At 40.0% G+C, this 17,853-nt stretch overlaps 1 protein-coding gene across 4 annotated transcripts in view; it reads right to left on the bottom strand.

Annotated features, from left to right (window-relative positions):
• Nucleotides 1-17,853, bottom strand: part of Hormad2 (HORMA domain containing 2) — a 119,705-nt gene that overhangs the window by 75,042 nt on the left and 26,810 nt on the right. For all 4 annotated transcript variants that reach the window (XM_040746813.1, XM_040746810.1, XM_040746812.1 and 1 more), the window contains 3 exons: nt 12,873-12,940; nt 9,775-9,926; nt 9,352-9,605 (listed from right to left, as the gene is read on the bottom strand). In XM_040746813.1, coding sequence (XP_040602747.1) covers nt 9,352-9,605; nt 9,775-9,926; nt 12,873-12,940 — 474 coding nt within the window. The remainder of the gene's footprint in view (nt 1-9,351; nt 9,606-9,774; nt 9,927-12,872; nt 12,941-17,853) is intronic.

Below are 17,853 nucleotides of genomic sequence, written 5' to 3'. Positions count from 1 at the left end.
GCCAGGCTGGTCCGACAGCCTCCAAAACAATACAGAGAAACCCTGTCTCGTAAAACAAAAAAAAACAAAAAACAACAACAACAAAAAAAGCTACACAATGGGTCCTCTTGGAGCTAAAGTTACAGGTAGTTGTGAGCCACCTGATATGGGTGCTGGGAAATGAATTCAGGTACTCTGGAAGAGCAGTATACACTGTTAGTCTCCAAAATATTTTTACATCAATGAAGAAAGATACCCCAGCAAAAAACCATAATGACTAGTGAAAAGATGCTTAAATGTCAGCAATAAGAAAATATGCCAAAAGAGCAGCCAAGAGTTTTGATGAAGAGCATTGCAGTCTGCAGTCACTCTGAGGACAGGATCACCCCCCTTTTGATCTTAGCCTTGGTAGAGAATATCAGTCTACCCAGAAGCATCAGAAAGGGAGGGATCGAAGCAGCAGCTCTGGCCCCTGCCTGGAAGAGACGGAGAGACAGAGTGAGGGGGCGGCCATGGTGACCTGGAAGCATCAACAGCAATGTCTTCCATAAATTGTATTAAGAAGTCCCTCTGGAAAAGAGCACTTGTGTCCAAGTCAGCATCCAGTGCTATCCTCTGTACGAGATACCCTGCTGCATCAGCAACCACAAGAGCCACAAACCTGCACCCAGAGGAATGATCACCAGAACCATGGCCCTGCCTACACATGGAAGAGGGATCACCCGAGACTCTTCCATGACTACTCCTGAAGGAGAGATCAACAGAGCCATAGTCATCAACTGCACCAATTGGAGGAAGACGGACCCCCTGAAGCACAGGCTCCACCTGTACTGATTGGAAGAAGAGATGAGGAGACAACAGGGTGAGAATACACTCAACAACACAAAGAGTAATACAGCACCACCTGAAACTAGTGGTTCTCCAATAGCAAGACCTGAGCATCCCAACACAGATGAAGCAGAAGAAAACAACCTAAAAAATAACTTCATGACGATGATTCAGAACTTTAAAGAGAAAATTAAAAATTCCCTTAAAGAAATGGAGAAGGCAAACAAAAAATTGGAATAAATAAACAAATCCCTTAAAGAAAACCCAAAAAGAGCAATCCAACAGGTGAAGGAAATAGTTCAAGACTTAAAAACTGAAATAGAGGCAATAAAGTAAACACAAACTGAGGGAACTCTGGAAATGGAAAATCTACAACCATAAATAAGAGAATACAAGTATGGAAGAGAGAATCTCAGGTGTTAAAAATACAATAGAGAAAATAGATTCATTGGTCAAAGAAATGTTAAATCCAACAAACTCTTAACACAAAATATCCAAGAAATTTAGGAGACCATGAAAAGATCAAACCTAAGAATAATAGAGATAGAAAAAGGAGAAGTTCAGCTCAAAGACACAAAAAATATATTCAACAAAATCATAGAAGAAAACTTTCCCAACATAAAAAAGGGCAAGCCTATGGAAGTACAAGAAGCTTACAGAACAACAGACTAGACCAAAGAAACAAAAAACAAAAACAGTCCCCTCACCACATAATAATCAAAACACTAAACATATAGAATAAAGAAAGGATATTAAGAGCTGTAAAGGCAAAAAGGCCAAATAACATAGAAAGGCAGATCTATCAGAATTACACCCAACTTCTCTATGGAAACAATGAAAGTCAGAAGGTCCTGGAAATGCAGACACTAAGAGATGCCAGCCCAGACTACTATACCCAACAAAGCTTTCAATAACCATTGATGGAGATAACAAGACATTACAAGACAAAACAAGATTTAAACAATACCTATCTACAAGTCCAGCCCTATAGAAAGTACTAGAAGGAAACCTCCAACCCAAGGAAGTTACCTATACCCACAAAAACACAGGTAATAGATATTCCCACACCAGCAAATCCCAAAGAAGAGAAATGCACACACAATACCACCAACAACAACAAAAATAAAAAAATAGCAACTAGCAACCACTGGCCATTAATACACCTTAATATCAATGGACTCAATTCACCTATAAAAAGACAAAGGCTAATAGACTGGATATGAAAACAGAATCCATCCTTCTGCTACATACAAGAAACATACCTCAACTTCAAAGACAAACATTATCTCAGAGTAAAGGATTGAGAAAAAATTTTCCAATCAAATGGACCTAAGAAACAAGCTGGTGTAGCATACTAATATCTAATAAATTAGAATTCAAACTAAAAGTAATCAAAAGAAATGAAGAAGGCCATCTCATATTTGTAACAGAAAAAAACCCATCAAGATGAAGTCCCAATTCTGAACATCTATGCCCCAAATACAAGAGCACCATATTTGTAAAAGAAACGTTACTAAAACTTATATCACACATCAAGCCCCACACACTAATAGTGGGAAACTTCAACACTCTACTCTCACCACAGAACCGGTCTCCCAGATGGAAACTTAACAGAGAAACAAAGGAATCAACACATATTATGACCTAAATGGACTTAAAAGACATCTATAGAACATTCTACCCAAACGCAAAAGAATATAACGTCTTCTGTGCACCTCATGGAACATTCTCTAAAATTGACCAAATACTTGATAACAAAGTAAACCTCAATAGATTTCAAAAAATTGACTAACCCCCTGCATCTTATTGGATCACCATGGCTTAAACTTAGAATTTAACAACAATGCAAATTCCAGAAAGCCTACGAACTCATGGAAACTGAACAATGCCCAACTGAATCACCCGTGGGTCAAGGAAGAAATAAAGAAATTAAAGACTTTCTAGAATTCAGTGAAAATGAATGTACAACATACCCAAACTTACAGGACACTATGAAAGCAGTACTAACAGGAAAGTTCATATCACTAAATGTCTATATAAAGAAATTGAAAAAATCCCATACTAGTAAATAAACAGAACACCTGGAAGCTCTAGAACAAAAAGAAGCAAACTCACCCAGGAGGAGTAGATGCCAGGAAATAATCAAATTTATGCCTGAAATAAATAAAACAGAAACAAAGAGAATAATACAAAGAATCAATGAAACAAAGAGTTGGTTCTTCAAGGAAATCAACAAGAAAGAGGAAACTTATTTAAACTAACAAAAATGCAGAGAGAGCCGGGCATTGGTGGCGCACACCTTTAATCCCAGCACTTGGGAGGCAGAGGCAGGTGGATTTTTCAAGGCCAGCCTGGTCTACAGAGCAAGTTCCAGGGTAGCCTCCAAAACAATACAGAGAAACCCTGTCTCGAAAAACCAAAAAAAAAAAAAAAAAAAAAGCAGAGAGAGAGAGAGAGAGAGAGAGAGAGAATATCCAAACTAACAAAATCAGAAGCAAAAAGGGAAACATAACAAAAGACACTGAGGAAATCCGGAGAATCATCAGGTTATACTTCAAAAACCTGTATTCAACAAAATTGGAAAATTTAAAAGAAATGGACAATTTTCTGGATAGGTACCACATATGAAAATTAAATCAAGGCCAGACAAACACTAAATTGATATATAACCCCTCAGGAAATAGAAGCAATCATCAAAGGTCTCTCAACAACCAAAAAAATAAAATAAAAAAACCCCTAGGACCAGATGGCTTCATCACAGAATTCCACCAGAACTTCAAAGAAGAGCTGATACCAATACTCCTCAAATTGAATAGAAACAGAAGGTGAAGAGCTCCAAAAGTTAGCCCCCCAATAGTTGGAAAATTACTAAGCAGTCCCTTCCTTGGACGTGAGCACTGAAACATCTTCCCCTGGTCCTCAAGGACTTGAAAATATTTCCCAGACCTAAGTCCTCAAGGACTTGGGAACATTCCCCAGACCTCAAGGTTCTAGGTCGGTCACAAAGTTCAGCCAGGGCACAGACATTGCCTAAGACAGATAACGAGCCAGTCAGCCACAAGCATACGTGTTTGCATTAAGGTCTGGCACCGATTACCAAACTCCCCTTTTACCCCCACCACCCCGTTTGCAGTTTTAGGCTTTAAAAACTTACTGTAATTTCTGCCCAGGGTTTACTCTTTCCCAAGGCTGCTGAACCCCAGTGCACTGGCTTAATAAAAATCCTCTTGCATTTTGCAACGAACTTCAGCTCCCTGGTGGTCTTTGGGGCGAGGGTCCTGAGAGAAAGACTGAAGGATCTTTCAAAGGAACATTGCCAGACTCCTTTTAGGAGGCTACAGTTACCCTGATACCCAACCCAAGTGGATCAAGGTCCTCAACATTCAGCCAGTTACATTGTTCCTGATAAAAGAGAAAGTGAGAAGTAGCCTTATACACATTGGCACGGGAGACTCCTTCCTAAATAGAACATTAGTAGTGCAGACACTGAGAGCAAAAATCAATAAATGGGCCGGGCGGTGGTGGCGCACGCCTTTAATCCCAGCACTCGGGAGGCAGAGGCAGACGGATCTCTGTGAGTTCGAGGCCAGCCTGGACCGATAGCCTCTGAAACAATACAGAGAAACCCTGTCTCGTAAAAACCAAAAAAACAAACAAACAAACAAACAAAAAAACAAAAAAAAACCAATAAATGGGACCAGACTACAATCCACAGCTATAGAGAGTTAGAGCTTTCTTCCAGTAATTGATGGAACCAGATGCAAAGCTCCACAACCAAGCACCAGACTGAACTCCAGGAATACATTTAAAGAGAGAGAGGAGGGACTACATGAACAAAGGAGGTCAAGATCACGATGGAGAAATTTACAGAGACAGCTGAATCAAGCTTGTGGAAACTTAAGAATTCTGGATCCGCAGGTGGTGCACGCCTTTAATCCCAGCACTTGGGAGGCAGAGGCAGGCAGATCTCTGTGAGTTCGAGGCCAGCCTGGTCTACAGAGCCAGTTCCAGGACAGCCTCCAAAACAATACAGAGAAACCCTGTCTCGAAAAACAAAAAACAAAAAAAGAATTCTGGACTGACAGCTGTGGAACCTCCAAGGGATTGAATGAGGCCCTCCATATGTGGGGGACAGTTGTGAAGCTTGGGCTATCTAAAGGGCCTCTGGCAGTAGGAACAGGATCTATCCCTGGTGCACGCGCTAGCTTATTAGAGTCCATTCCCTATGAGGGGATGCCATGCTCAGACAATGCAGAGGGGAGGGGCTTGGTCCTGCCTCAACTTAATGTGCCAAACTCTGTCAACTCCCCATGGGTGTCCTTACCTATTGGGATGTGTAGATGTGGGGCGGGGCTGTGTGGGAGGTGGGAGGAAGGCTGAGAGGGAGAATTTTGGTTGGAATGTAAAATGAAATAAAAAGATGCTAAAAATCATGTGGTGTTAGCACATCAAGCAGACTACAGAAAACATACTCATGCAATGATTGTTTTCAAGAGTACAAGATCTTTATTCCACTGTTGGCACAATAAATATGGGTACAGCACTATTTTGTGCTTTTTTTTTTTTGAGACAAGGTTTCTTTGTGACTTTGGAGGCTGTCCTGGAACTCGCTCTGTAGACCAGGCTGGTCTAGAATTTACAGAGATCCGCCTGCCTCTGCCTCCCGAGTGCTAGGATTAAAGGCGTTTGAGCAACCAACACCGGGCTATTTTGTGCTTTCTAATGAAGTTAAAAATGTGCAAGCCTGTGGTGGGTTGAATAAAACTGACCCCCATATGTAGGAGGAAAACAATGCCGCCATTAACCATGTGACTTACTAGAGGCACATACAGGTGAGGTAATAAAAGAGCAGTTTACCACACCGCTAACCATACCCACTTTAGGCATGACTAAAGACGTATACGGACAGACGTAAAGACGTATACGTACATATGAGGTGAACTACATCACTATCCAGGCCCACTTTTGGGCATGACTAGGGGGCGCTACGGGGAAGGTATAAAAGACTGAACAACGGAAGTCTTGATCTCTTTTTCCGGCTTTCAGCTTCCAGTTCGGTGGCAGAAAACTACTCGGCTCATCTGGGTTACTTGTTTGGTATCTTGTGAGTAATTTCTACAATAAATACTTAGTTTTACTTTCAGTAAGTGTGCCGTTTATCGTTACAGCATCACCCATAGGCTCATATATTTGTATGCTTATAGATCAGAGAGTGGCATTATTTGAGAAGAACTAGAAGGAGTGGCCTTGTTGGAAGAAGTATGTCACTGGGATAGGCTTTGAGGTTTCAAAAACCCATCTGAGACTCAGTCTCTTTCTCTTTCTACGAATCAGGATGTAGCTCTCAGATACTGTTCCAGTGTCTGCCTGTATGCCATGATGCTCCCTGCCATGATAATAATGGACTAACCTTCTGGAACTGTAAGCAAGCCCCTCAATTAAATGCTTTCTTTTATAAGCTGTCTCTTCACAGAGACACCTCATACTGTCCCTTAACAGCAACAGAACAGTGACTAAGACAAAGCCTAAAACTATGTGCATTCCCTATAGATACTCTTTGGGGTGTGCAGGGGAAAGTATGCATGTAAATGTGGTGCACGCCTTTAATCCCAGCACTCAGGAGGCAGAGGCAGGCAGATCTCTGTGAGTTCCAGGGCAACAGACTGCAATATCTATACAAGAAAGACCTCACCCTCAAAAAAAAAAAAAGCTGGGCGTTGGTGGCACATGCCTTTAATCCCAGCACTCGGGAGGCAGAGGCAAGCGGATCTCTGTGAGTTCGAGGCCAGCCTGGTCTACAAGAGCTAGTTCCAGGACAGCCTCCAAAGCCACAGAGAAACCCTGTCTCGAAAAAAAAAAAAAAAGAAGAAAGAAAAACTTATAGAATACTAGCCAGGCTTAGTGGCACCTATTTCTGGTTCCAATACCTGAGAAGCTGAAGCATGTTCCCATAGACTGAGATTAGCTTGGGAAACACAGAGTCTGTCTCAAAAAACAAAAGCAAGGCTCAATCAGAGTATAATGGTACAAACACAATCCCAGCACTAGAGAGGCAAAAACTGGCAGGTACCCATGAGTTCTATGACAGCCTGGGCCACAGAGCAAGTTCCAGGTCAATCAGGGCTGCATATCAAGATTCTGTCTCAATAGCAACAAAAATTAAAAACAAAACCCCAAACAAACAAACAGAGCATTGGAAACAGCATTGGAAATGAAAGAAATAAGCACAATAATGAGATCACATTTTTGATAGTCAAGCAAAAGGCAGAAATCAGAGTACTTGAGTATGATTACTTCTACATATGTTTATATAGATATTCTCAGAGGGTAAAATTATAAGGAGGAACTGTCAGAACTAGAGAGAGAGAACTTTCTAAAAAAAACTTTTGTTGGTTTTAATGTAAAGGTAAAGTTCCATGTATTTTTGTGAATGTGTGTATGAATGTGAATACTTTCTAGGAAGAAAAACAATAAAACTGTTTAGTGGGAAAATGTCAGTAGGAATTTTATTATATTCTCTAAAATAAATGGATCACTTAGAGAGGAACTGCATCAACTAAGTTTACTATGAAGTCCAGATTCTTGTAAATATAGTTTCCCCTGTCAGGTTGTCCTGCTTACATTTATTTGGCAAAAGAGAAAGATAATCTGATTTATTTTTTTCCTTTTGGTTTTCTGAAGCATGGTCTCAGATAGCCCAGGCTGATCTTAAACATACATGTATATGGTCTTGAACCTCTGTTATTCCTGACTTTGCCCCTCATGTTTGAGGCAGGTAGAACCATTCCTGCCTCTTATTTAGTTATTCTTTTATTTTTAATTATGTGTGTCCTTTATAGAAAGTATTCCCATCCATACACACATCCACACACATATGAAGGATATGTGCATATATAGGTATGTGCATATGAGGGCAGGTGCTCATGGAGGTTGCAGGTGACAGAGCCCACTGATGCTGAAGATAATGGTGGTTGTGAACTACCAAACATGGGTGATGGAGATGAAATTCAGGTCTTCTACGAAATAAGTATGAGCTCTTAACCATTGAGCCATTCATCCAATCCCTTTAAAATTTTCTTTCTTCCTTTTTTATTGAGATAAGGTTTCTCTATATAGCCTTGGCTGTTATGGAACTTACTATGTAGACCAGACTGCCCTTGAACTCATAGAGATCCCCCTGCCTCTGCCTCCCAAGTACTAGGATTAAAGGTGTACGCCATCACACTCAGCTCTAAATATTTTCTCAAAAGAAACATCTAAAACATTCTCATTCTTTTCTTAATCACTATTACTGCTGTTGTTGCTATGTTATTATTAGTTTTTCTGTGTTAGCTACTTATCCCTTGGTACAGAATCAAAAGAAAAAAATCACACCAGAATCTAGTTATTTTCATGCCTGACATTGTGAAAGAACTAAAAAGACAAAAACCCTATTGTTTAGCTACATTTGTCATATTGAGTTGAGACTATGGCCTCCCTCCTTTCAATATACTAAATACAATACTGAATTAAATATTTGGAAGGTATTTACAGAAGCTCCCAGCATACTTTTTTCTGTAATTATTCTTATTAATATTATTATTCTATGTCTTGGTGTTTTGCCTGCATGTATGTCTGTTCAGCATGTGCATGCCTGGTACCCACAGAGGCTAGAACAGGGTGTCAGATCCCCAGGAACTGGAGTTAGACAGTTGTAAGCTGCCATGTGGCTGCTGGGAATTGAACTCAGGACCTCTGGAAAAGCAGCCAGTGCTCTTAACCACTGAGCTATCTCTCCAGCCTTTATAGTCATCTTTTTAATGTAGGATTCAAAGGCAAAAAACAAAAAAGTTATCCTAAAATACCTCCTTAACTGTTTTTATAGTATCCCTTCCTACTAAACAGCTTGAAAATGTTTTTGTTTCAGAATCCTTTAACTACAATGTCACCACACAGCAAACATTATTCAGACAATTGCCAAGTCCTCAGCTTCAAGTCTCTACAGAAACAAGCAAAGTCAATGGCTCTAAGCTCAACCCATCAGCCCCACTGGCTGCAAGTCCACCAACCCCTCAGCTCTCCTCACTGATCAAACCACAATTCTTGTCATGGCCGTTGGTTTCATTTTTTTTTCCCCTCTGATTCAGATTAATCAGTAAAATTTTTCTTCCCTAACCTCCTCATGCCCAGTTACTATAGTAATCAGGAGTTAGTGTATACTTCTATTGAGTATGAACATATCAAATACTTAGAATATTTAAGTATTAAAAATATATTACTTTCATATGGAAAAATAAATATATAGGTACCTTTAATAGAAAATAAAACACATTGGGGATTTTTTCTTATTGCTAGACAATCTAACACCATGCATTTCCTTCTAGTAGACTGTGGGTTTTTTTTTTTTTTACTAAAAAGTGCTTGACGTCAGAGGCTAGTTTTGTTTCAGTTTTCATACCTCACATGGTCCACTGGACTCTGTTAGTGTGACATGACCTGAACACACTTAAAAATGTCAACTGTGTTTAACTGAAGCAATGAAGGATCACTAAAACTTGGCCTTACGTGGCTGCTGCAGTCCTCTTCTTCCTCATCACAGTCAAGCCCCTGATGAGCTATCTCAGTAGTGCCGGTCTCCTGGGCAGGACTGTTCTCCCCACTGAGCATTCTAGTGGCCTCTGTTGTGACTTTTACTTTCATGCTGTGAAAGCCAGAGGAGACTGAACCCATTCGAAGGCTCACAGGCTCCCCATCAAATAGGAGGAAGTGTGAGTTCACCCCTTCTTTAAAGCCAGGGGGTTGGTAATCATATGGAGTCACTGAAGGAAGGACAAAACATATTGCAAACTAAGTTTCAATAGCATAAGTGACAATAATATTTCATACATAGTAACAAACATCTTTCAGATGCTTATAAAATCCTTCTACTCATATACAGCATCACTTAGCACTTAAGAAGGAATTGACCAAAGATATCTCTCTACCTACCTGAATTATAATAATGGAGTTTCATGGTAAGTATAACATCATTAGGAAGGGGTCCAAGGTTCTGCATCAGTATATACAATTGGCGGATCAGTAGGGAACAGGCTTTCTTAATATCTTCACTGTTTGTCCCACTTTCAAAGCTTGTACTACTACTATAATCATAGAAAAGTGGCACTTTTCAATTTCAATCATGTATAATATTTACAATATGCTCCAAAACAGTACAACTACTGGCTATGTCATCTAATAAACTAAACATCAGAACATTTTGTAGACAAATTTTAAGAGGTAACTTAAGGGAATGATGTACTTTTTGAAATGTATATGGCAAAGTATTTGTGAATAACAACCCTAAAGTATTTTAAATATGATCATTTTTAAATTTTTGGCTTTCAAATAACCACATCTCATAACAATGGACTTGTAATTAGGTAACCTAGCATCTAATATCAGCTGTACTGTTAACCAGCTGAATGACCTCGGTCAAGTCATTTGCACACATTCTAGGTCAGTTAGCCCATTTGTGAGATAAGCTTATGGACATTTCTGCAGCTCCCCAAGCATGAAATCAGTCACTAGCTCTACACTTATTTGCCATATGATTGTACCAAAGCATCTATTCTTCTTTCTTTTTGTCTACACTACAAGACATTCTCCACAAATTAATACTCCCAAAAGGAAGGTCTGTTCATGTCACCTTCTTGCTTAAAACTCTTCTATCATATCCATCCCCTTCAATCAATGCAGGCAGTGGTGTATGTACAACTAATTTTTCTTTTGCCTCCACCCTCTCCTGCAGCTACTATCCAGTTTTTCCACCACATGCATTTGAAAATGCTATTCACTTCAGCTGCACTGTGCTCTCTGCTTTGCTTCCAATGCTCCCCTAGCACCTACCTAGCTCAAGGCTCTTCACCTTCCCCCAGAATAATTATTTGTTCCCATATAGACTATGAATGGCTGACTCTTTCATCTCTACAGTACTAGGTTCGATCTCTAGTTACCCAATGAATATTTGCTGAACTAATAAATGAATTCAAAATCTTCATTTCCCTCCAAAGTTTTCTTCCCAATTAGTCTCACATTTTGAGTACCTTTAAGGACAAGCTACAACTGTATTTGCAGTGCCTTGAACATATTGGCACTAAGCAATGAAAAAATCATCCCAAGTAATTAAAATATTAGGTCAATCCCTGATTTTTGGAGGCAGCAGAGAAGTCACAAAGTAGACATATATTAAGTGGATATTTTAACTCCTCTACCGATTTCTAACAACTTAAAGGTTTTGTCTACCAGGATTTTTAACCAGCCAGAATGAAAGTCCCAGGACACATTAGAAGATAATATTCAGGACCCACATTTAAGCAATCTTTCTAGAAATTTATACTATCTATTAATTTCTCACCTCCTTAGTATCTGAAAGATTTACCCATCTGCTTTACTAAATGTTTGCCTTTCAACATGAGTCTTTAAAACAAACAAAAAAACATTAATCTGGTTGTCAAAAATATGTATATTGGAGTTTTAGAGAGTAAGGGCAACTGTTTATGTGGGGAGAAAAGAGTGAAATACACGGTCTGCAGCTGGGCTTGGTTCAGTTCAAGGTCAGCCTGAGCCACATGAGATGCTGCCTCAAAAAATAGTATATAAATACTAATTAAATGTGGCTAATACTTTAAATTTCTTTTCTGGAACTGACTTTTCTTCTTATATCTGAGTACTTCCTGCAAGTCTCACAAATGAGAGGATAATTAAGGAAGTATTTGTGGTAGTTCGAATGCATTTGGCCCCCATAATCTCATGGGAAGTGGCACTATTAGGAGGTGTGGCTTTGTTGGGAGTAGTGTAGCCTTGTTGAAGGAAGTATATCACTGTGGGGGAGGATTTGAAGTTTCCTATACTCAGGATACTGCCCAATATCTCAGTCAACTTCCTATTTCCTGCAAGATACAGGACTCTCAGACACAGGATGCAATACCACATCTGCTTGCACACCATCATGATAATGGACTGAACTTTTGAAACTTTAAGTGAGCCACCCAATTAAATGCTTCCTTCATAAGAGTTGCTGCGATCATGGTGCCTCTTCACAGCAACAGAGACCCTAAGACAGTATTGGAAAGAAATCCTCAAGGAGAACTAGATAAAAGGCAGCGTTTTTGAAGCTCCCCCATTTGAAGCCCCTTTCTAGCAGTCTTTTTATAACATTTCATCTACTTCTATTCCATTTCATCAGCAGTCCTTAGTTCTCCATGCCTGTTGGCTGAAGCCAAAGCTTCTGGGAGAAGAATGTTGTCCTTAACAAACATCTCCATGTGCATGAGGGTCTTCCTTGCTTTTGTTCTTTGTTGTTGTATCTAAAACACGGATTTTAAGACTTGATAGGAAAACACAGTGCATGTGAGTTTCTCAAAGAGTGGCACACAAGAAATATTATGTGTATGGATAAGCAGGTGACAGTATTTGTACATCAAGCAAATAGTCCAGGAGTTTCAGTTCCCTCAGGCTCAATCTGCCAGTATTGAAGACGGAAAAAATCAACATAGCCACAGAGTCACTGGAATAATAGCCAGAGACAGTCATATGGGTTCTTTACCCAACATCATGCTGACAGCCTTATTAATACATTTTCAATTAAATCTTGTTTGTTTTTTCAATATTTATTTATGATTATTTTTAGTTATGTGTAGGTGTGTCTGCATGTGGGTATGTGCCCAAATGCAGGCATCCTCAGAGGCGTGACTCCCCTGGAGCTGGAGTTATTGACAGTTGTAAATGGCCTGAGGTAGGTGCTTGTAATCAAGTTTATGTCCTCTGCAAGAGTACTTTCTTAACCACTGAGCCCCATCTCTCCAGCCCCTTTATTAATATAATTTTAAGAGCCTGACATCCACCATTGCCTCTACTCCTACCAGCTTAGTCTATAGACTTCAGACATTAAAACAATTATTATCATTTCTACTCATAATAGTGGTGTTTTATAGGGCTTATGAGAAATGACAAAAAGATTTAGGACAGAGTCTCCTCTGGCCATATAGAAGTTTATATTTACTTCACTTCTATACATTTCTTGCATTCATTAAACAATTAGATTCTACCTGTCAAAGTCCATAGTGGTTCCCTTTTTTGTGTATTTGAATTTGAATTGGTATATCTCAGTCACTTTCTAGAAAAAAATCAAAGAGAACAGAGAAAGAAGTTAATTTTGAAAAAAAAACAGATTTTTACCTCATATAAAGGAACATTTCACTTAATACCCCCTATGCTTCCTGTTTGTTTGTCTCACAGCATTATTTTACCCAGGAGTAATGGTTCCAGGCATGATGACTTAATCTCCCTCCTCTCAGCTAAAAATAAGTTAGGCAGCAAATATCACCATTAAATTCTACCAGTTGAGGAATCATTCATTCATGTAATGAATGCTTTATCAAATGTCTACTTTGAGCTAGAAGGTGAACAAGGCAGAAAAGATTTCTTTTTTTTCCAGAGAATCGGCAAAGATTCTAGCCAGTAAACAAAGAAAATAAGATAATTTCATATAAAATGTGTGCCATGAACAATACAAAGCGGACGCTGTGGTAGGAAGTACATAATGAAGAGAAAGAAGAGCTACAGTTAGAGGGGACAGGGAGACTTTCCTGAAGAGGTGGTATTCTGAGGGGACAGGGAGACTTTCCTGAAGAGGTGGTATTCTGAGGGGACAGGGAGACTTTCCTGAAGGGGTGGTATTCTGAGGGGACAGGGAGACTTTCCTGAAGAGGTGGTATTCTGAGGGGACAGGGAGACTTTCCTGAAGAGGTGGTATTCTGAGGGGACAGGGAGACTTTCCTGAAGAGGTGGTATTCTGAGGGGACAGGGAGATTTTCCTGAAGGGGTGGTATTCTGAAATATACAAACCTATGGGCCAGTGCCTCAGGTAGATAGAACAATAATGCAGAAACTCTTAATTGAGAAGAAATATATTTTTTTAGAATCTAAAAAGAAGCCACCTAGATGGAAATGAGAGGTGTAGTTGTGAAACTTTGTTGACAGTAGTAAGGGTTTGGGATTTTTTTCTAAGTTCATCAAAGTCTATTGAAGGTTTAAATAAGTCATTGATTCCAGGACCTGACCACTTGTATACCTTAAAAATGCAGACAGTGGCCCTCATAAGCTCTTATGTTTGAATGCTTAGTCGCCAGAGGGAGCAGAACTCTATTTGAAAGGGTTAGGAGGGTGACCTTGTTGGAGGAAGTGTGTCACTGGTGACACCAAGCCTAGTGTCTGTCTATCTGTCTCCCACAACCCCTTCTTGGCCTACAGATCAGGATGTTACTATCAACTACTGCTCCAGCACTTGCCTGCATGCTAGCATGCTCCTCACCATGATGATAACAAACTAAACCTCTGAAACTATAAGCAAACCCCAATTAAATGCTTTTTCTTGTAAGAGTTTCTTTGGTCATGGTGTTGCTTCACAGCAAAAGTACAGTGACTAAGATAGACAAGGAAGGACCAAGTATGGTGGCACATGCCTTTAATTCCAGCACTTGGGAGGCAAAGAAAGACACATCTCTGTGAGTTAGGGGCCGGACTGGTCCACACAGCATGTTCCAGGACAACCAGAGCTACATAGAAAGACCCTGTCTCAAGAAAAAAAAGGAAGAAAAAAGAAAAAGGAAGAATAAATGAATGAATGAATGAATACAGACAGGGAAGTCATAAGAATTGCTAGAAAGCCATTGTGGTGATTTAGGGAAGGAGTGAGTAAATGGCAACAGGAATTTTAAAAATGGAAAAAGGAACTATGGTTTATGGCATCAAGTGTTATTTCCTGCAATAAAACCCATTACTGCTATCTGCTATCATAACTGGTAAAGGTGTGGTAGAATATAGAGAACAAATTTCCTCATAAGAAACATATACTACTGAGAATAAACTAGTTCTTTCAGGCCACTGACATGGCCCAGAGATTAAAGGACTTTCACATTGCAAGTCTGACAACCCAAGTTTCACCCCAGGGACAGACAGTAGAAGAACAACTGACTCCTCAAAGTTGCCCTCTGATACCCACACCCTTGCCACTCACACACATACATACATGCAGAAATAAAATAAAATTAATTTAAAAGACTTCTGCTTAAAATAATGTTTTGCCCATATAAATTATGTAGTTTGTAGACAGAGCTGAAGGTGCTAAAGGCAGATAGAGTGAATATAAGCTGAAATCAGAACACAGAAGGTAAACTTCATCCATCTGGTTAAGAGTAAATCCTTGACCATGTGGAACTGAGGATGTTGGAGCGACCAAGAACAGTTTTAATGCTCCTGTTACCTTTCTCTAAGATTTGGTCTCATAGATCTGCTGTTATACTTTACCATACAACTTAATCACAGGTGAGCAGCTCCTGGGAAATTAGCTTATACTGCCTGAACCTAAAAGACTGGTTACAATAAATTAATTTTAAAAGAGAATTGCTTTTATAACTGGTCTGCCTATTTGGAAAAAAATCAAACCAAGCTCAGAAGGCTGCCTTGTGAATACAATAGAAGAGATAGGTCAGATTAGAGATGACTGCAGGTGCCTAAAAGCAACAAGTTCCCTCCAGATGGGCTAGATACACAGTGTCCTCTTAGTCAGTGATATGTATAACTGTCAAGTAAACAATGCCTATTCTTCTTGCCTGCCCACGTTTCTAGTCAACTCTAGCCTCTAAATACCATGAGAATTTATTTTGTAAATAAAGATCTTTAAGTAGTTGCTAATTTTTTATTATTTGATTCCTAAACTGATTACTTTATTGTAAAGATATAACTGTTTTACAAAAGATGTTAATCCTGAGGGTGGAGGCTAAGAACACTTATTACTCTTACAGAGGAGTTGGGTTCAATTCCAAGCACCTGCATCAGGAGGTTCAAAACTACCTGGAACTCCAGTTCCAGGGGATCTGACACCCACTGCTGGAGTCTAACAGCACTGCACACACATGATGCACATTCAGACAAGTAGACACGAGTGCATACAAATTTAAAGAATGATTATTTAAAAGTGTTAATTCTTAATAACTTCAAACATGTTCAGGCTGCCTTTCACTCTACATTCCAATCCACTGGAAAGACTTCTCAGTCTGTCTCCAAAGTGAATCATAAATCCATGTGATCTTTATTCTCTGTTCTCTAGCCAAGAGTTTTTGAAAATACAAATCAAGTCAGGTATAGATTACACATGCTTTCATCCCCAGCTACTCAGTATGCTGAGGCAGGGAATTCACAATTTAAGGTCAACCTGAATAACATACTGAGATACCCAATTCAAAATAATGTTTTTTTTTAAAAAAGGCTTGTGATGGGGTAGGGCATAGGTAAGACCTCAGTTCAATTCTGAGGACTACAATAAAAACAGACTTTGATGCACAAATGAGACCATGCCACTCCTTTCCTCAAATCCCTCTCCACTGGCTTCTCAACTGTCCTTAGAATAAAATCTATGACACCCTCCTTATCTGTCCTCTACTAACCTCTTCTACAATTTTCCCTTTTACACACCAGACACAGTGTATCTTTTCTGTCTATAAATACTTCCTGTCTTAGGGTCTCAGTGTGTCTATATTCTGAAACATTCTGCCAACACTCTGATGTAGGTGTTATTGTTCTCATTATTGACGAAGCTCATATGTGGTAGAGCTGCAATCTGACCCCAGAACATACCATGCTAACCACAGTGCTGTGCTGCCTGTTATACACTGGTACCTTTCACAGATCTGAAAAAAAAAATGACTCCAACAGTGGTCCAATGGAGATGTTGTCTATGGCTGTGTCAATCTAAAACAGCCTTACAAGCCCTCTTTCTCTGATCTTTCTGATCTTTACCTCATCACTGACCAGGACAACAAGTTTTCAAACTTTCATCATGGCATTACTACTTTCAACTATTTTGACTAATTTCTATTTACTTATTGTTTATCATTCCTCATAAAATACACTCCTCCACTTCTGGTGGGAGTGCCGACTCATACAGCCTCTTTGGAAATCAGTATGGAGATTTCTCAGGAAAATGGGAATTAATATACCACTAGACCCAGCAATTCCACTCTTAGGCATATATCCAAATGAGGCAAGTTCATACAACAAGGGCATCTGCTCCACTATGTTCATAGCAGCATTATTTGTAATAGCCAGAACCTGGAAGCAACCTAGATGCCCCTCAACTGAAGAGTGGATAGAGAAAATGTGGTACATTTATACAATGGAGTACTACTCAGCAGAAAAAAACAATGGAATCTTGAAATTCGCAGGGAAATGGATAGCACTGGAAGAAACCATCCTGAGTGAGGTAACCCAGTCGCAAAAAGACAAACATGGTATGTACTCACTCATATATGGATTTTAGACATGGATCAGGATAGTGCCAGTTTGCACTTCCACTGATAGAGAGTCTGAGAAACAGGAAAGAACCTAAAAGATATGCATATATGCATAGTACCCAAGAGAAGAGGATGGAGACAAGATCCCCTGAATGGATGGGGAACACGGCGAGGGGTGGTGGGGAGTGGGACCTGGGAAGAAGAGAGGGGGTGAAGAGGAAGAGAGTTGGTCATGGGGGAACAGGAAGTTGAGGGGGTGGGGGTAGAATGGGGGAAGAGGGAATCATAGGATGGAATACAGATCAGGCACCAGAGCGACCTCGAGTGATCTAAAGGGATAACACCAATTGGCAAGCTAAGCAATAGTGGAGAGACCACCTCGAGTGCCCATTCCTGATAATGAACTTGATGTCTATAACCATCCGGGAGCCTTCATCCAGTGATTAATGGAAGCAGAGGCAAACACACAATCAAGCACTGAACTGAACCCAAGGAACCCAGTGACAGAGAGAGAGGAGTGATGAGCAAATTGGCAAAGAATGGGCTGGCAAAACCAGCAGAGACAGCTGATCTGAACAGGGGAGAGCTCTTGGACCCCAGACTGACAGTGGGGAGGCCAGCATGGGACTGATCTGGACCCCCCCAAATGTGAGTGTCAGCAAGAAGGCCTGGGCAACCTATGGGGCCCTGAGCTGTGGATCAGTGTCTACCCCTGATATACAAACAGTCTTCGTGT

This window comes from Mesocricetus auratus, unplaced genomic scaffold (assembly GCF_017639785.1).
Source record: "Mesocricetus auratus isolate SY011 unplaced genomic scaffold, BCM_Maur_2.0 Super-Scaffold_100006, whole genome shotgun sequence".
Classification (NCBI taxonomy): Eukaryota; Metazoa; Chordata; class Mammalia; order Rodentia; family Cricetidae; genus Mesocricetus; species Mesocricetus auratus.
This window is presented reverse-complemented; position numbering and strand designations above follow the sequence as displayed.